The sequence below is a fragment of the Rutidosis leptorrhynchoides genome, chromosome 3, assembly GCF_046630445.1.
Source record: "Rutidosis leptorrhynchoides isolate AG116_Rl617_1_P2 chromosome 3, CSIRO_AGI_Rlap_v1, whole genome shotgun sequence".
NCBI classification, from domain to species: Eukaryota; Viridiplantae; Streptophyta; class Magnoliopsida; order Asterales; family Asteraceae; genus Rutidosis; species Rutidosis leptorrhynchoides.
The window spans coordinates 25,760,756-25,781,350 of NC_092335.1; the positions used below are offsets into that span (position 1 = coordinate 25,760,756).

General features: G+C 33.3%; 2 protein-coding genes across 10 annotated transcripts; both read left to right on the forward strand.

Annotated features, from left to right (window-relative positions):
- Positions 1–534: 534 nt before the first annotated feature.
- On the forward strand, positions 535–14,359 carry LOC139899603 (uncharacterized). 8 transcript variants are annotated; one of them, XM_071882420.1, is made up of 7 exons: positions 535–633; positions 1,142–1,263; positions 10,287–10,952; positions 12,124–12,222; positions 12,974–13,216; positions 14,036–14,128; positions 14,228–14,359. In XM_071882420.1, exons 3-7 carry the CDS (start codon positions 10,748–10,750, stop codon positions 14,233–14,235), a joined length of 648 nt encoding a protein of 215 aa, XP_071738521.1. In that variant the 5' UTR covers positions 535–633; positions 1,142–1,263; positions 10,287–10,747; the 3' UTR covers positions 14,236–14,359. The 8 variants fall into 8 exon arrangements, with proteins under 8 accessions (XP_071738521.1, XP_071738522.1, XP_071738517.1 ...); XM_071882421.1 differs by having other exon boundaries at positions 12,974–13,039; positions 13,145–13,216; positions 14,036–14,235; XM_071882416.1 differs by having other exon boundaries at positions 14,036–14,235.
- A 150-nt stretch (positions 14,360–14,509) lies between these two features.
- Positions 14,510–16,780, forward strand: LOC139899605 (uncharacterized). Of its 2 annotated transcripts, none has more exons than XM_071882425.1 (5): positions 14,510–14,649; positions 15,752–15,810; positions 15,886–15,969; positions 16,107–16,171; positions 16,308–16,780. In XM_071882425.1, exons 1-5 carry the CDS (start codon positions 14,583–14,585, stop codon positions 16,501–16,503), a joined length of 471 nt encoding a protein of 156 aa, XP_071738526.1. In that variant the 5' UTR covers positions 14,510–14,582; the 3' UTR covers positions 16,504–16,780. The 2 variants fall into 2 exon arrangements, with proteins under 2 accessions (XP_071738526.1, XP_071738525.1); XM_071882424.1 differs by having other exon boundaries at positions 14,515–14,649; positions 15,743–15,810.
- The last annotated feature ends 3,815 nt before the right edge of the window (positions 16,781–20,595 follow it).

A 20,595-nucleotide genomic window follows, 5' to 3' on the forward strand; every position in this document is an offset into this window, starting at 1 on the left:
TAAATAAATACTCCCTCTGTCTCATTCCAATAGTCCATTATCTTTTTTCAAAGTCTTTTGTATTAAACTTTGACTCAAAATATTTTTGTTTGTGTTATATACTATTCGATGAAATTTAAATGAATGAATTATTGTTCAAATGTGTTTTCATTGGTATAACTTTCATCAAATAATATATAACACAATTAAAATTATTTTAGGTCAAAGTTGAGCAAAAAAAACTTTAAAAGTCAAAACTGAAGTATTGAAATGAGATGGAGGGAGTAAATCCCATTATTCTTGTTATTTTTGGTAACAAGAATTTTGAAATTGAATTGAAATTGAAATTGAAAACTTAAATTAAAAGAAAATTAAATAAAATACTCCGTAGAATTTAACAGACATGAGCCGAAATTGATGAAACTTGACAAGGATAAGACCGTAATTAACTAAGAAAAAACTTTGCTAGGGCATCACAATATGGTTTCCACCTTTAGTGTCTTTACAGCGGTTGGATCATTTAACCCGACGGGTCATGTATCTACTTTCTATTTCACTTTATAAAACTACTGCTCAGTATTTGCACCTCACTTGTCACAGTCTCCGTTTTCCTCCATCTAATCTTGAAAGCTCCTATGCAAATACTTCCTTAAGGTAAGTCGATTCTTCCGTTTTATTCTATATAAATTAGCCAGTTTGTATCAATTTTATGTGGAGATGTTTGTGTTTTAGTTGCTAGATGATTCTTTTTACAGTCTTAATACCCGTTTAAATTCGGTCAATGGTACAGACTACAGTGCTTCACTATGTATGTGTCTCCCGTTCTTTGCTATTTTGAGTTGGCTTTGTTGATTGTTTGATTTCTTGTAACTAGACGTAAATCAATTACTGCTATTGACTAAGAGAACTTGCATGTTAGTTGTACATTACTTTGATATTTTTTTTTTTTTTTTTTTTTTTTGGTCTACTATTATGAAACTCACACTCCTTAATTTAAACACTTAAATAGATTATTTGTTTAGTAGCAAAGCAAAAATATATCAAAACAGGCCACAAGCTCTAATCTTGACCATGCGATTTTATTTTTTTATTATTTAAACAAATAATTAAGAGTTATGAAAGTTACATTATGTTGTAGATCTAATATACTTTACATTTGCAGTCTACCAAATACATTTGATGAGGTATATCAAGATTTATAAAGCAAACCTTCAATGGCGTTTGATTCAACATCATCCAATCACAAGGTCTATAAGTATGACGTGCTTCTGAGCTTTAAAACGGGTAAATTAAGATATTTTCTTCATTTGTGCATATATTTATTTTCGTTGCTACTACTACATATTGTTTATTGCAAATTGTGATTTGTTTTGTTAAATATATACATATATACATTTATATGATAAAGATAGGGAAGTTTTATTACTACATTGATATGGTCGTTGTCTATGAAACTACACACTTGGCACACACTGATGATACGTCAAAGTACAGGGCAAGAATATGGTTTGTAATGATCGTATTCGTGAACCTGCCTATCGGTATTACTCATGAGGAGGATTATATTTTTTGGATCAGTGGCAGAGTCACGTCGCCCAAGGTTTGAGAACTCGGATCTTTGGGAGATCTCGTTTGGACGTTTTTAGGGAGGTCTCGGCATCTCAGGGAGATCTCGGACGTTGACTTAAGTTGACTTTTTAAGTTTTTTATATATATATGTGTGTGTGCGCGCGCGCGGTGCGTTTTTACGAAATTTTACTAGAAAATCCGATAAATTACGTGATTTTACGAGAAAATCCGTGAAATCGTGGCTATGACCAAGTTATTTGAGTTAAAACACATTTCAACTCCGAACATTGAATATCATACAAAGTTATTGGAAACACTAATACATATTTAAACTACGAAACAATGAATATCAACAACAACAAAACCCAATACCACATAAGTGATGTATGGGGGAGGTGAGATGAAACAATCCTTCCCCTATCCGAGAATAAAGACAAGTCATTTCTCCGCCCAGAGTGAAACACTCTCAAAAGTAGAGAAAGTCATCCCTCTCTCTATTCAACGGATAGAGAGATTGCTTCCGAGTGGACCTCGGACCAATAAGTAGGAAATTCTTTTTAAAAAATAAAATAAAATTGAGACGCCATGAAAATGGTAAAATCAAATTTCCATGGGTTTTAAATCCTGCCTGAAATTTACTTTAGGCTCTAAGAGTCAGTCAAGTCGTCAATAAATCGACGCTTGCTGTCGACTCAATAACTAGAGCCGTAGAAACAATGAATATCATACAAAGTTATCGGATGTCTTGGATTAAGACCCTCAAGCAGACACACCAATATTAGCAAATAGATGATTCATGAACGCTTCGTACGGAAGAGGTCTTGTTTGTTCATAATGAAGCTGATTCATTCAGAAAGCGACCAAATGAGAAGTATTTATTTGAATATTGTGAGTTAGACACTAGGGAAGACTGACTTAAGTGCTTGACAAATGACTGAATGAGTGACATTTGCTTCACGTGGAGATGGACTTCATGACATCACTAGTCGGTCTACCGATTATTCTACATCGGTTGTACTCCCTACGTGTGGGTGGAATGTGAAATGTAATCGTGAACATGGATGTTACATAACATTTGAATATAAATTTAGAATGATGCGACATTGAATGATGTGACAACGATCGAATGTCGATTGAATGACGGTTGAATATGACGGTCGAAATTTAATGGTGAACGCGGTGACTGAATTTGAATCAGACATTATAATAATATCGTATTTACAAAAAATAATAATATTAAAAAGTATTAATATTAATACAATATAAATAATTTACAATCTATTAATTAATATAAATAAATTTTACTTGTAAATGTTACTTGTCAATAGCAAGTATGGTAAAAATATTGATTAATCAATAAATAATAATAATAATAATAATAATAATAATAATAATAATAATAATAATAATAATAATAATAATAATAATAATAATAATAATGTTATAATTCAGTATGCTTATAACTACCTTTAGTGGTTCTTGACTGTAGAAGGTATATAGAGATAGAGATACTGTAAAACGGAGAAAACAAAGGTTGAACAAAAGGTATGAGTAATTGGTTTTTTATTTATAGAAAAATGTACAATGAGAGTTTGGTGGCATTTGGAATCTAGAGAGAGAGTGTGTTTTTGTTAACCAAAAAATACATACAATAAACTCTAACTCAACACACCTATTTATACTCAAAAAAATATACTATGCAATATCTATAATAATAATAAAATTATCATCCAATTATTACTTTTATAACACTCCCCCTTGGATGATAATTTTATTAGTGAATAACTAGTACTGCCTCGTTAAAAACCTTGCTAAAGAAAACCCTTTGGGATAAAACTTTAGCTAAGGGAAAAAGAGTGCAGCATAGAGTTGACTCCCCCTCAAGTAGGCAACGCCTGAGTTGTTACATCTTCTGAACATGCCTCATGCCAATATTATGAACGTGTGTTCTGAAAATAGCAGTTGGAAGTGCTTTGGTGAAAAGGTCAGCAGAGTTTTTGCTGGACTGAACATATCCCATTTCAATCTGGTTGTCCTTAATGAGATTTTGAGTGTATGAGAAGAATCTAGGGGGTATGTGTTTTGTTCGGTCACTTTTGATATACCCTTCTTTCATCTGTGTTATGCAAGCTACATTATCTTCATAGATAGTTGTTGAACTTTTATTGCGTTCTAGTCCACAAGAATCAGTAATGAGTTGTGTCATTGATCTCAACCAAAAACATTCCCGACTGGCTTCATGTAATGCAATTACTTCGGCATGATTTGATGATGTTGCAACAAGTGTTTGTTTTTGAGAACGCCATGATATTGCGGTACCTCCATTTAGGAATACATATCCATTTTGAGATTTAGCTTTATGTGGATCAGATAAATAACCTGCATCTGCATAACCAACCAAATCTTGTTTTGATTCGTTAGAATAAAATAATCCTAAATCAGTAGTTCCTCGAAGGTATCGAAATATGTGTTTGATCCCATTCCAGTGTCTTTTGGTAGGAGCTGAGCTGAACCTTGCCAACAAATTAACTGCAAAAGAAATGTCAGGTCTTGTACAATTTGTAAGATACATAAGAGCTCCAATTGCACTAAGATATGGTACTTCTGGTCCCAGGATATCTTCATGATCTTCACAGGGACGAAATGGATCAGTGTCAACATTAAGTGATCTAACAACCATAGGAGTACTTAATGGTTTTGCCTTGTCCATATTAAAACGTTTTAAAATCTTTTCAGTATATGTTGTTTGATGTACAAGTAAACCATTAGGCATATGTTCAATTTGTAAACCAAGGCAATACTTGGTTTTTCCGAGATCTTTCATTTCAAATTCTTTCTTTAGAAGTTGAATGGCTTCATGGATCTCTTTATTTGTACCTATGATATTAAGATCATCAACATAAACAGCTATGATCACATATCCGGATGTTGTTTTCTTAATGAAAACACATGGGCAAATAAGATTATTGGTATACCCTTTGCTTATCAAGTAATCACTTAATCGTTTATACCACATGCGACCCGATTGTTTCAACCCATATAAAGACCTTTGTAACTTGATTGAGTACATTTCTTTGGGTTTTGCATTGGTTGCTTCTGATACCTTAAATCCTTCAGGTATCTTCATATATATATCACTATCAAGTGATCCATAAAGATAAGCAGTCACAACATCCATGCGATGCATTTCTAAATTTTCAGAAACTGCCAGGCTGATTAAGTATCTAAAAGTAATTGCATCCATAACAGGAGAATAAGTTTCCTCATAATCAATTCCCGGTCTTTGAGAAAAACCTTGAGCTACAAGTCTAGCTTTATACCTTGTAACTTCATTTTTCTCATTTCTTTTTCGCACAAAAACCCATCTATATCCCACAGGTTTCACATCTTTAGGTGTGAGAATGATAGATCCGAAAACTTTTCTTTTATTGAGTGATTCAAATTCAGCTCGTATTGCTCCTTTCCAATGATCCCAATCATGTCTATTTTGACATTCCATGACAGATTTTGGTTCTGGATCATCATCATCATTCATGATGTCATATGCAACATTATATGAAAATATCTCATCAAGATTTTTCATTTCATTTCGGTTCCATAATATTTTTGAATGTGCGTAATTGATTAAAAATTCCGTATTGACATCATCAATCTCCTCTGCAGAAGGAGTATTGATTTGTAGTTCTTCTTGAACACTTTCTTTTACCTCATTATCCGCTGATTTTCTTTTCCGAGGATTTTTATCTTTGGAACCAATTGGTCTCCCACGTTTCTGGCGTGGCAAAGACTCAAGAATAACATTATTGCCAGTTTTTGGAATTTCAATTCGAGCTGGAGCATTTGCTGCTGGTATATATGATTTAGTCACTCTTTTTGTATCTGTAAATGCATCAGGCAATTTATTTGCAAGTTCTTTCATATGCATTATTTTTTGAACTTCGATCTCGCATTCTTTTGTGCGAGGATCAAGATACATTAATTGAGGTTCACACCATGAAACATCATTTTCTTTATTTTTTATTTCTCCCCCTAATCTAGGGAATAATGTTTCATTAAAGTGACAATCAGCAAAACGTGCTGTAAAAACATCACCCGTCATGGGTTCAATATATCTTATTATTGAAGATGTTTCATATCCAACATATATTCCCATCCTTCTTTGAGGACCCATTTTAGTGCGTTGTGGTGGTGCGATAGGGACATAAACCGCACAACCAAATGTTCTAAGGTGGGAAATATTTGGCTGATGACCAAAAGCAAGTTGCAAAGGAGAATATGTATGACTTGCGCTTGGTCTAATGCGAATCAATGATGCAGCATGCAAAATTGCATGGCCCCATACAGATACTGGGAGTTTTGTTCGCATTATCAATGGTCTAGCTATTAGCTGCAATCGTTTAATTAATGATTCAGCTAAACCATTTTGTGTATGCACATGGGCAACGGGATGTTCAACAATAATCCCAATAGACATGCAAAAGTTATTAAATGCTTGAGACGTAAACTCACCGGCATTATCTAGTCTCACCCTTTTAATAGTATAATCAGGGAAATGTGCTCTCAATTTAATAATTTGAGCAAGAAATTTTGCAAATGCCATATTTCGACTTGATAATAGACAAACATGAGACCATCTACTAGATGCGTCTATTAGAACCATAAAATATCTAAATGGTCCACATGGTGGATGAATTGGTCCACATATATCACCTTGAATTCTTTCAAGAAACATTGGTGATTCTTTTTCAACCTTAAGAGGTGATGGTCTTATTATCAACTTTCCAAGTGAGCATGATGTACATGGGATAAGTGCATCATGAGGGATCCTTTGATCCGCCAATGGATGTCCATGTGTATTTTGTATTATTCTTTTCATCATTGTTGATCCTGGGTGACCTAATCTCTCATGCCACAAACTGATCATTACAGGATCACATAATTTTTCTTTAACTACCACATTTACTTCAGGTACATTTATATGTGTATAATGTAAACCAGAATGAAGTCTTGGTAGTTTTTCAATTACACGATTCTTATCAGTGATACTTAAATATTTTTCATTTTCTGTTGTCACTGACTGATAATCATATCCATTTTGGTATATGTCAGAGAAACTTAACAAATTTCTCTTTGACATGGGAGAAAATAAGGCATTATTTATCAGAAAATTCGTACCATTTGGTAACATGAATTTTGCCTTTCCCATTCCTTTTATTAAGTCCACAGGACCTGATATAGTATGTATAGTTCCTTCCGTTGCTTTCAAGTCTGTGAAATATTTTTTTAGATTTGAGTATGGTGTGAGTGGCACCACTGTCTGCAATATAAATATCTCCACCATTTGACTGATTTTTTACTCCAGCAGTATACATCATGAACTTAAAAAAAAATATGAGAAACAAATAATGAGTATATAATTCATCAATATATTACATTCAAAACATGTTACAAACGATAGCACATAATAAGGAAATATGTAGTAAACTAGATATGGTGTAGATTGAAAATCTACAACCATTTATTTAACGAGAACATATAATAGGATATCTATATATATATATATATATAGATATTAGAAATTTATTCATTAAAGTAGTCACAAGTTGGCTCAGTGATTTTTGTATCAAGGTCATCCACAAGATTTGCTTCTTTTCCTTTTCCCTTTAGGGATTCTTGATACCGATTAACAGAATGCTGATTTGTTCGGCAGTTTTTAGACCAGTGGCCAATTTTACCACATCGGTAACAAGAATCTTCAACATTCTTTGAAGAGCCTTCTTCAACATTGTGATTTGTGGGATTGTATGGTGTTTGGATTTTATAATTTTGTGGATTATTATTTCTTTGTCCACGACCACGACCACCACGACCACGACCACCACCACGACCATTACCATAAGGGTGATTTCGAACATAGTTATGATTTTTATTATTGTTATGGTAATTTCCATGATGATGGTTTTGGCCAATATGGCTACGACCTCTTCCACACCCTCGTCCATGTGCATTTCTTCTTTTATTATTATTATTATTATTGTTAATAGCATTAGCTTCAGGAAATGCTAGCGCACCGGTAGGACGAGATTCTTGATTTTTCATCAGTAATTCTTTATTAACTTCTGCAACTAAGAGATAAGTTTGAAGTTTGGAAAAAGTTTTATAATTCTGCAATCTGAAATTTTCTTGCACAGTTATATTTGCAGAATGCATTGTGGAGAAAGTTTTCTCCATCATATCAGCATCACTTATTTCTTGACCACAGAATTGAAGCTTTGAACGGATCTTGAACATGGCCGAGCTGTATTCACTTACCTTTTTGAAATCTTGGAACCTTAGATTTCTCCATTCTTCCCTCGCAGCTGGAAGTAATATTTCCTTTTGATTATCGAATCTACTCTTGATACTTTCCCATAAAACATGTGGATCTTTGATAGTGAGAAACATATGTTTTAAGGTGGTATCAATATGTTTGCGAATAAAAGCAATTGATTTTAATTTATCTTGATCGGAACAAGTATTATTTTCTTTTAAAGTTTCTAGAATACCCAATGATCCAAGATTTATTTCTACGTCCATAACCCATGATGTGTAGTTTGTTCCCGATACGTCTAAGGCATCAAACTCAAGCTTTGATAAGTTTGACATTTTCTATTTTCAGAAAGATGAACAACATAAATCATAATCATAATCATAATCATAATCATAATATATATATATTTTTTTTTGTAGATAAATAACAACATGCAATTAGAATTAGTTTAGATTCATAAGTAGTAAACAACGGAATAATGGTATGATTACAAATAATAAAATCATAAGGGAATATAGGTTCATATTATATTATATTATTAATGATATTATTATAATATATATTAAGTTATAATATATATTATTATAATATATTTTTCTTATTTTAACCTTTAAGATTTACTTTTAATAAAAATACAAACTACTTTTCTTATTTTAACTTTTAAGATTTACTTTTAATAAAAATACAAACTACTTTTTTTATTTTAACTTTTAAGATTTACTTTTAATAAAAATACAAACTATTTTTTCTATTTTAACTTTTAAGATTTACTTTTAATAAAAATACAAACTACTTTTCTATTTTAACTTTTAAGATTATAAATTTAAGAATAAACATTAGTATGCATGAAATAAATAATGATTAATTGCATAAGTAATCATAAATGTTAGATAACATATAAAGACCCCATCGTATTCGTATTGATCGGAATTAATCTCGACCCATGGTACCGTGTTGTCAAATGACGTGTTGCGTACATAAAGTACCGTGTTGTCAAATGACGTGTTGCGTACAATCATGAGGTCTTATTAACATAAATATAAATGTTAGTGAAGTTAATAAGAGTTAGATTACAGAAAATATAATTCAGGTGGTATAACCGACCATATATAACTTAAATAACATAAATATAAATGTTAGTGAAGTTAATAAGAGTTAGATTACAGAAAATATAATTCAGGTGGTATAACCGACCATATATAACTTAAATAACATAAATATAAATGTTAGTGAACATAACTGTAAATGTTAGTATACATAAATAAATGTTAGATAACATAAATGTAAATGTTAGTATACATAAATAAATGTTAGATAACATAAATGTAAATTAGGCGACAGTGTCGACCATATATCATTTAGGTGGTATAACCGACCATATATTAGTTAGGTGGCAGAGCCAACCATATTTAGTATAAATGTTGAGATAATCGTGCTGATAACGTGTTATAATTCAGTAGGCTTATAACTACCTTTAGTGGTTCTTGACTGTAGAAGGTATATAGAGATAGAGATACTGTAAAACGGAGAAAACAAAGGTTGAACAAAAGGTATGAGTAATTGGTTTTTTATTTATAGAAAAATGTACAATGAGAGTTTGGTGGCATTTGGAATCTAGAGAGAGAGAGTGTTTTTGTTAACCAAAAAATACATACAATAAACTCTAACTCAACACACCTATTTATACTCAAAAAAATATACTATGCAATATCTATAATAATAATAAAATTATCATCCAATTATTACTTTTATAACAAATAATAATAATTTATAACTAGGAAATTACCCTTCCATCACTTCAGCATATTCTATTTTCTCCAGCTCTATCACACAATCGATCCACCATCTCCTTCACCCCATTCTATCGTCACCGGCGTATCCGCCATCGTCACCGGTGCATCCGCCATCGTCACCGTCATCGTCACCGGCGTAACCGCCATCGCCATCGTCATCTCTGATTTTGTTATTGTAAGTTAAGTTTTCCCTTTTAGTTCGCGTATTTGTAAATGGCTTCTCACTCTGGGTTTTTGTTTGTAGTTTATGTTGATGCTCCGCAATTATTTGGACTTCGTGTATGTTTTTTTCATCGTTTTTTTAGTTTGGGTTTATAATTTCTCCGCTAATTGATAGTGGTAAGTGGCGATTTTGTGTTTCATCTTTACCCTAACGTATTTTTTTTTTTGTTTGTTAATACCATTTATGATTTCGTGCTTTAAAAAACCTATTGTGTAAACTTAGATAGAGCTATGGAGGCTAAGCACAGTAGAACAAAATGCCGTTTTAGTATTATTGTCTTCGTCTTTTATTAGTAATATTGTACATCGCATCGCTTTGCACCGCACCGCAGCGCACCGCAGCGCACCGCATCGCTTTGCAGCGCATCGCAGCGCACCGCACCAATAATGTTAATTTAACCTATTTGGTGTAGTAAGACGAAATGATGGCCGAAGAACAGGTTATATCAGTCTGGTGGGATATCGATAGTTGCGAAATACCAGAAGATTGTAGAACGTCGTCGCGTCGCTTCGCTTCGCAACAATAATGTTAATTTAACCTATTTGGTGTAGTAAGACGAAATGATGGCCGAAGAACAGGTTATATCAGTCTTGTGGGATATCGATAGTTGCGAAATACCAGAAGATTGTAGAACGTCGTTGATTCGATCAAATATACAGTCTGCATCACATCGCTTCGCTTCGCTTCGCTTCGCTTCAATAATGTTAATTTAACCTATTTGGTGTAGTAAGACGAAATGATGGCCGAAGAACAGGTTATACCAGTCTGGTGGTGGGATATCGATAGTTGCGAAATACCAGAAGATTGTAGAACGTCGTCGCTTCGCTTCGCAATAATAATGTTAATTTAACCTATTTGGTGTGGTAAGACGAAATGATGGCCGAAGAACAGGTTATATCAGTCTGGTGGGATATCGATAGTTGCGAAATACCAGAAGATTGTAGAACGTCGTTGATTCGATCAAATATACAGTCTGCATTGGTAAAGGAGGGTTACATAGGAGCCATTGAATTTTTCGCAGTTGAAGTAAAAGATGATCTTATAACTAGTAGAATCTCCCCAAATTATAATCATAAAGGTATGCGATCATAGTTTCTTGTTTAATTAAGAGTTCGATGACTAATTTTTGAAGTAATTAATTATTATGTTGCATTTATTATTAAGATTTGATAAATTGGGAATCTAAGTATTGCACTACAAATGTATTATAATAGGATTGCCGTATAATTGATTGATTAAATTTAGTGAACTGCTATTTGTGTTTTCTAACTCGAAAAACATTGAACCACTTACAAATATCACTTTTGTAACATCCAAAGCCTTATGGAACAGATTAGTCTAATCATCTTTAATCCGAGTAACCAATATTGTTAAATAATTGCTTGCAACACCTAATTAATGAGGCAGTCACAATCAACAAGCCAATGTACTACCCAATGCCAGTCAATATGCGTACTTTATGTAACTGAACCTTTTTTCTAAATCAGGACCTGACTGGGATATCTCAAAAGACAAAGTATTGCATTCATTTTTGGAATCTAGAAGTGTTGACCATCAGACGCGTGCCATATAATATTTAGAGATTGATCATTTGTTGTGTCATATAATATTTAGAGATTGATCATTTGTTGTGTCATATAATGTTTAGAGATTGATTATTTGTTATGAAACGTGCTGGTTGATTATTTGTTACGAAACATGTTGGAGTTAAATAGATCTCATAAATTGAATATATCTTTTGTGTTTTTACCTTTTCTTCTCAAATATGATGACGTTTTCTCAGTGAATCGAAAATGTAATGTCTACCCACTCATATGCCAATAACAACAACAACAACAATACCCAATTCCACTAAAGTAGAGTATGGGGAGGTTAGATGTAGACAGTCTTTTCCTCTACCCTAAAGTAAAAGGGAAGTCATTCCTCCACCCACGGATACCTATCGGTCCCCGGGTAGAGGAAGTCGTCCCTCCCTATTCTGTAGAGCAGAGAGGCTGCTTCCTAGGGACCTCCGACCAGAAAGAACCATGAATTCCGATATGTGAAGTAAAAATATACAAGTAAAGTTGATAAAATAGAAACTTTACCATGAATAATGTATACTCCAATACGATTATGTATAGGTAAATAAAGCATATAACAATATAATGTAATATAACATATAAGTAATAATTAAGGTTTCATTCTATTTCAGGTTTCATTCTATAGCATATAACTATCTTCTTAATTAAGGTTTCATTCTATTTCAGCCCATTTCTGCCAAACAACACAGATCTCAACAGTTTTTCATTTAAGTAATAGAAATCGAAAGCACAAATCCCGCAATTCCGAGCGTAAACGTGTTAAAGGTAACAAGTTAGACCTATAATCCTCTAATTGTGAGTTTGATCTAAGGGTTTTTTTAAGTTACATTATCTTTCCTTTTTTTTCTTTTTCTTTTCTTCTCTGAACATTGAGTACATAATATGATGAGATGATAATGGGTTTAACTTGGCCAATGGCACACACATAATTAGTTTATATTAATACCAATCAATTATGATTTCCTGCTTTAAAAAACCTATTGTGTAAACTTAGATAGAGCTATGGAGGCTAAGTACAGTAGAACAAAATGATATGATTGTTGTACTTTAGTCATAAAGATAAGAAGTAACCAACATGTTTTTAAACAGATGATTTTATTGCATATAGAAATGTATGTGTATAGGGTTGTGCCAGAAATGTTACATTGTATGGAAAATGATAATAATTTTGGAAGACTCGTACTTAAAATTTGTCAAAAAGTTTCATACGCACATATCAAATATATAGATATGAAAGCATGATTTGTTTGAAATGATTTTTATTGCTTCAATTTGGTCAGAAGATGTGCTATTCTGTTAGTATTTTTTAATCTTTCCGTTTTCTTCTAATTACTCAATCCTGATATGCTGTTTTAGTGTTATTGTCTTCATCTTTTATTAGTAATATTGCATATATTCCTGTTGGCTGGCATTGTCTTTATCTTTTATTAGTAATATTGTATATTGTATATAATCCTGTTGGCTGGTATTGTCTTTCTAAGCAACAATGTTAATTTAACCTATTTGGTGTTGTAAGACGATATGATGGCCAAAGAAACGGTTTCAGTCTGGTGGGATATGGAAAGTTGCAAAATACCTGAAGGTTGTGACACGTCGTTGATTAGATCAAATATAGAGTCTGCATTGCTAAATGAGAGATACAGTGGCACTGAATTTTTTGCGTTTGGTTATCGTAAAACACTTACAGAGATCGATGATGAAGTACAAGGTCTTAAAACTACTGGATTCTCCCTTGATTATATTCCTGAAGATGAAGAAGGTATGTGATTATAGTTTCTTGTTTAATTAAGAGTTCGGTGACTGATTTTTGATGTAATTAATTATTATGTTGCTTTTATTTATTATTAAGATTTGATAAATTGGGAATCTAAGTATTACACTACAAATGTATTTTAAAAGAATTGCCGTATAATTGATTGATTAAATTTAGTAAACTGCTATTTGTGTTTTCCAACTCGAAAAACATTGAACCACTTACAAATATCACTTTTGTAACATCCAAAGCCTTATGAAACAGATTAGTCTAATCATCTTTAATCTGAGTGCCCAATAATGGTAAATTATTGCTTGCAACACCCAATTGATGAGGCAGTCACAATCAACAAGCCAACGTACTACCCAATGCCAGTCAATATGCGTTCTTTATGTAACTGAACCTTTTTTCTAAATCAGGACCTGACTGGGATATCTCAAAAGACAAAGTATTGCATTCATTTTTGGAATCTAGAAGTGTTGACCATCAGACGCGTGTCATATAATATTTAGAGATTGATCATTTGTTGTGTCATATAATGTTTAGAGATTGATTATTTGTTATGAAACATGCTGGTTGATTATTTGTTATGAAACATGCTGGAGTTAAATAGATCTCATAAATTGAATCTCTTTTGTGTTTTTACCTTTTCTTCTCAAATATGATGACGTTTTCTCCGTGAATCAAAAATGTAATGTCTACCCAGTCATATGCCAATAACCATCTTCTTAATTAAGGTTTCATTTCTTTTTTTGTTAACATAAAATATGTTATGATATTAATGTATCTTATTAACTTTTTTCCTCTCAAATTTTGGTGTCCAAGGTACAATCAAGGATTATATGTATAACAAAATGTTACTTTGGGCCATCGATAACAAGAAGGAGAACACCTCACACACTATCTTGTTGATTTCTGGTGACCGTTACTTCTTTCACTCTCTACATGACCTAATCGCGAGGAACGTGGCTATTCTATTAGCTCAACCTGATACAACTAACCCTCTCTGTAATACAGCGGAGTAGATATGGCCATGGGATCGTCTTACAGTTGGAGAACAACCATCACAATCACCACAATTACCTCAACCATCATCTATCTTAGGCCCGGTAGCGGTAGTTTTAGATGCCTTAAGCTTCCTAAAAACAGAAAAGATAAGACCCAATCTATGAAACATAGAAAAATGCATTGAATACATGAATCTCAAGCTGCCCGTTATTGATGTGAAGGAGGTCTTACGGACTTCCATTCAGTGGGAGTTGATACAGTCAAAGGGTTATGGTTTTCTAGGGTTTTATGTTTGTAAAGGTGAAAGATTGTGGGATGCTAAACACTACTTGGTTATTGACTGTCTTGATCATCCAAAACCAATATGGGATGCGTTGGAGTGCTACTTAAAAACTACCGATGGATGCTCGAAAATATTAGCTTCTGCATTGGTAATAACATTTGATGCCGTAGTTCATAACATTTTTTTTTGTTTTTTTTTTTGTTTGCTTTTTTGTTTTTGTTTTTGTGTTGAGACAGATGATGAGTTTTCTTTTTTGTATATATATATGTGTGTGTGTGTGTGTGGGGGGGGGGGGGGATTAAGGGATAAGTGACTTTTTTGGGATAAGGGGATAAGTAAAATGATATTTTTATATCTTTTACATTAGAGCTCCAATTTAAAAAAAAAAAAAAAAAAAATTCCGTGATCTACTGACATTGTGTAGATTTAGAAAATTTTTTTTTTTTTTTTTTTTTTTCTTTTCTCTTTTTCTTTCAACAGGAGCTTAAAATGCACCTGAGGTTTTTTTGAGTTTTTTTTTAGGATTTAGCCCGATTTAGGGTTTTCGGGTTTACTCCGTAAAACCCTCAACCCTAACCCCTAAACCCTATACTCTAAACCGTTCATTTAAAAACTCGTTCTAAAACCCTAATTTCTAAACCATAAACCCTAATTTCTAGACCCTAATTACTAAACCCTAAACACTCTTTTTTTTAAATCAAAAGTCATTTTTTTTTTTTTTTTTTTATGTTAAGATGCATCTGCTGCATGAAAGGCAGTTAACATGCATCAAACAGCGGATAATATTGCATCAGATGCATCCATCTTAACGCTCTAGTTGAAATTTTTTTTTCCTGAATCTACACAATGTCAGTAGATCACGAATTTTTTTTTTTAAATCGGAGCTGTAGAAAAAAAGATATAAAAATCACAAAATCACTTATCCCCTTATCCCACCAACACCCACTTAGCGCTTGATCTTCACCCTATATATATATATATATATATATATATATATATATATATATATATATATATATATATAGCTATCATGCAGCAACAGTTCATATCTTTGTAATCATTCATACGATTGCATGAGTCACTAAAAAGGACTACAATCAAAAGTAAGGCCCTTCTTAAAGAGAATAAAACATTATGCATTATTAAATAGTATCCCGATGATATAATAATAATATTTATAATACAAAATATTATTATTATTATTTAATAATAATGACAAATTGACCAAATGAAAATTGAAGGATTTGCAGATATCCCTATTGTGGCATTTGGATCTCGTGCCCATTTGGAGAAGAAAGCTCTAGCTACAGTTAGTTCCTCCCCTTTATTTATTATTTTGTTGTCATTTTTAATTTATTTTATGAAGAATTTGACTGTGTTTCAGAGGAAATGGTACCGCAACTGTTTGATGAAAGGGCCCCATGTTGTGGTTCTCTCAGCTGCTGGCCCTGGCGTTCGTGATACACAGGTTATTATTCTCCATATTTCGTGTTTTTATTCCTTGCTGTAATAAATTGATAAATATATCTGAAAAAGCCTTTGCATAGTAGTATTAAACTTGATCTGCTGGATTTATATTGATTTGATATTTGATATTTATCGCAGTGTGGTTTTAAGATGTTCACTAGAGCTGCTGCAAGGAAACTTTTAACTAATATCCGCTTAAAAAGGTGGGGTCATTGTTGTGAAAATTCCTAGTTTATTGAATTAAGATCATCAAATTTCATGGGTTTTATTTTAGTTATTATTTTTTCACGTTTATTTGTTGTTGTTGGGCCTAAAATTTCATATATGGTGTTGATGCAGGTGGTGCTTTGATGTCGAATTAGTTTATTTGAGCAAATACTTTAACATCCCGATGATAGAGATACCTGTAACCTGGTCTGAAATTCCGGGATCGAAGGTGAGTATGTTAAGCATTATCAACATGCTGTGGGAAATGACTCTCATGTCCCAAGGATATAGAGCTGGTATCTGGAAAATAAGCAAGCGAGATTCTTAATACAAAGCAGTGATTACAACAGGCTCTTTGTTTATTGACATCTTCCCTTAATACCCCTGAGCTAATGTTAGTGAGTTTTCAAACATACAAACCATCAAGTCCATCTTCAAATGCAAGTTATGTTAACCAGATACCGTTTAATGTGTATGAAAACATCCGTTCTTGTTGGATTCGTTTATTTACAAACAAGTTATATAGGAGGATTTGAAATTTAAAAGGTTATCTATGTTGGTGATATTGTAGCTGCAACCAAAATCTGTATCCCAATATGACAAAATGATGCAACATGTAAAAATGTAAAGGTTGAAACTTGAATATCTTCAAACCTCTTAGAAACACTTCCTGCGAACGAATGAAGGGCCAGATTCATCATGTTCTGCCTTTTCAATCCACATCTGCAACATTCACAAGACCCGAAAATGAGAAAGTGAAATGATAACAAGTTAACCACCACCTAAATTGCCCGCTTTGGGTCATGTTTTATCTCAAATAGGCCACATTAATTATCTAAGGAGGGACGAAACTAAATAGAAAATTTAGATAAAGGGGAACACCTCAAATTCGTTAAAGTTGCTGAAAGCCCTCCTATTAATGCATACAACCTCCTAAACCGTTTTATTTAAAGATATAAAATATTGTGGTAATATAATCGAAGTTTGTCAAATTTTTTACGGGTCAACTCAGCCAAGCCTGAGTAGTTTGAAGGAATTGAAGCTGAAATTGTTCTGACCCATTAAACAATCTGCTCATCATGCAACCCATAATATTATTATTATACAGTAATATGGAAGAGCGTAACCCTCATATGTGGGATCTGTGTCTCACATGTCACACCATCTCCTGAATCAACAACAATACCTGCACCAAACAACAAAAGATGAACATTCTGTAATGACAAAACAAGATAACTCGTAATGCAATTGTATAAGTTTGTCACTTAATGGATGAAATGACCAAAAATGAGAAAATGCTTGATAATTGAGAGTAGGGACTACCAAATTAGAATATCAAAACAGTGCATATATAATCATTTGATTTCATCCTTAGATAATTAGTTTGTTTAAGCTAAACTGATAATCCAACCTTGAGTATTTGATTCTTAAATAATCAGAGAACTGGAAATAGAATCCAAAACATCCCCTTTAGTTGTAAAAGATGCAGATGACATTAAAATGGTCTCTGTGAAAATACAAATTGGACAAAGAAAAATGAATGCAGTATTTGAATATTTTCTGAAATATGAATTACTTGCCAGTAGTACGACCACTAGCATACAAGGAAACTTCGGCTTGGTAGGCGACGTAGGAGCATTAAATGTTTCGAACATGATTTGAGTCATTTTTTCATGATTGGCATTTGGATTCAAATGTGCTTCAGTTAGAAGAACTGGATGCTCTTGTGTCGCCATATTGAACCCCAACAACTGATGAATATCAGTTGTGTAATTTGCACAAGTCACAACATTAAACAAAAACCCTTGTGGTATTTGGTATCCTCCATTACCATTTGGGCTGCAAAGATTTCTCAGTATAATTACTGTGACAATACAAGTCTGCAATTTGCATAACCGCTCCAAACCCTAATCCAATCTTCATCTGGAGATCACTCACGGGTGTGTCAGGCGTTGTGTTGAAGGATAATATTTCTTGGCTAATAACAGAATTATAGGCATGCGAGTTTCACAAGCATTACAAAACAAATAATCAAAGTCTTGAAACTAACAAGCATTTAATTTTATCAGTCAGGTCCTATTGATATATGAGAAACCAGATGCTCAATTGTAGATAACTGAGTAGAAAGTAATTTATTCAAAATTACATTCTTTCATTTTATCACTTGAAAAGGCTCCAAGATAAGCAAGAAGATCAGCAAAAGTCATAACATATGCAAGAATTATACGGAAGTGACATAATAAAACCTAACATGAATCTGATACATTTGCACAGTATCCTGGTGTATGTTTGATCACAGTGAAAGAAACAAAATACAGTAATACTTTTGTAGCCCCTATAGACCATCTTAACTTCTCTTATGCAATACTGATATGAAGTATAGATTTATTGGGGTATATTACACTACTAGAAAAACGATTTTGATGGACGCCGGTTTTCCCGGACGATGGGCATCGTCCGGGATGAGGTACTAGACGCCAAAAAACGGGGCCACTAACACCTGCAAGTTTGACCGTTTTTCCCGGACGACCCAGAAATCGTCCCGGAAGAATTTTTCTTTTTTTTTTTTTTTTTGCCTGAAAACATTTGGCTCCAAAACGTGGGATTTTTTCGCGCCAATTTCTTCCCGGACGATTTATCGTCCGGGATACCCTTTCCGGACGAAAACTTGATCAGGCCAAATTTTTGCTATATATATATACAAACCATTTATATACACAAACACATATACACATCATCTATATAAATACGAAATTAACATCGAAAATGCGTACCCTTGAGCCGATGATTGTCTCGTTGGAAGTGTATTACGGAAGAGAATTCCGTAATCAGAGGAGAGATTACGATTATGCCCGTAGTTGTCAGTCTATATTCAGAGAAATTGACGTCCGCCACGCAAGTTTAGAGGACTTGTTTTTGTTTTTGCAGGAAATGGTTCCGTTCGAATAGACGGATGTGTTGTATTACGAAGATGACTATGTTCCGGAATTGTCCGCTATGTATCTCCGTACCGAAGAGCAGTGGAACGGTATAAAAGAGACACTGTTCTGGCGTTCCAATCGCATTTCTCTCTATTTGATTTTCGAAGATGAAGAAATGTATTTTAATTTCGGTCAACTAAACTGCTAAGTTTAGTTAAGTTTGGTAATATTAGTATCGTTTTTATGTTGTATCATTTCGGTCAGCTAAACTGTTAAGTTTAGTTAAGTTTGGTAATTCTAGTTTTCTGGTAGGCCATGTATCGTTTTATCACATATACAATAAAATTGTCGTTTTATTTCAATTTACTATAATTAACACTGGATAAACGAAATTAAATAAATCACACATGTAAACACACACGAATTCAATATTATACATAGACTGTGAATTAATCACTACAGAAGACAAACCTGAAATAAATCACACAACGAAATTAAAACACACTACGAAATTAAATCACACTACGAAATGGAATATTATACAAAGATTGTGAATGACAAATTAAATCACACTATTAACGACGGTGACGAGGATGACTACGAGCATCCGACCGAGTGGACGAATTTCCAGAACCTGAGCTCGATGTTGTCGTAGTTTCAGCAGTAATAGGTACCGTCCTTAACATACGAGATCCTAAACGACCATTAACTGCACCAATATTAGTAAATAAACGATTCAGAAACGCTCCATATGGAAGAGGTCTTGTTGAGTTAGAAAGCCCGTTCATTCTGGAAGCGATTAAATGAGCAATATTAACTCTAATATTGTGAGTCATGCACCAGTGAATACAAGCTTCAGTCATTGATAAATTATCAACATCTGGTTCACGGTGGTACATGTTACTCGTGATAATTTCATTTCTTGTGACAACTTCAGGACGAAGATAACCGTCAATGATGCCCGTATTTTCTATGGTCCTGTATGGAACAACATCACGGCATAGAAGTGTGGTCATTTCATATTTTGGAATAAAATCAGGAAGACCTTCAAGTTCAAAACTGGGATGATAGATCTTTCTACCATTAAATGGAACGCCCAATAGTGCACCGAATTGTGGGAGAGTATACTCGTGTTGAGCGTTATAGAGTCGAAACCTCACTGTATCTTCATTAATGAACTGAAAGTTTCTATAGAATTCACGCACGAGTGGAGGAAAAAATTACTCATCAACATGAACGAAAGGAAGCCAGTCCATTCTTTCGAATTCTTGTAGAATTTCTGGAAGGTCTTCTACATTGACCTCACGACCTTCACTAATAGGTCTAACGATTCCTGGTGGATTCATTGTGTGATAGTGGGAGGGAAAGAAGAAGGTGATGTGTGAATGTGGAAATAGAAGAAAGAAAACTCGGTATAAGTATAAGGTGATTTCCCTCCATAATTGAGAGGTGATATTTATAGAGGTAGTAGGTGGTAGGTAGTTGTGTCAATAAACACG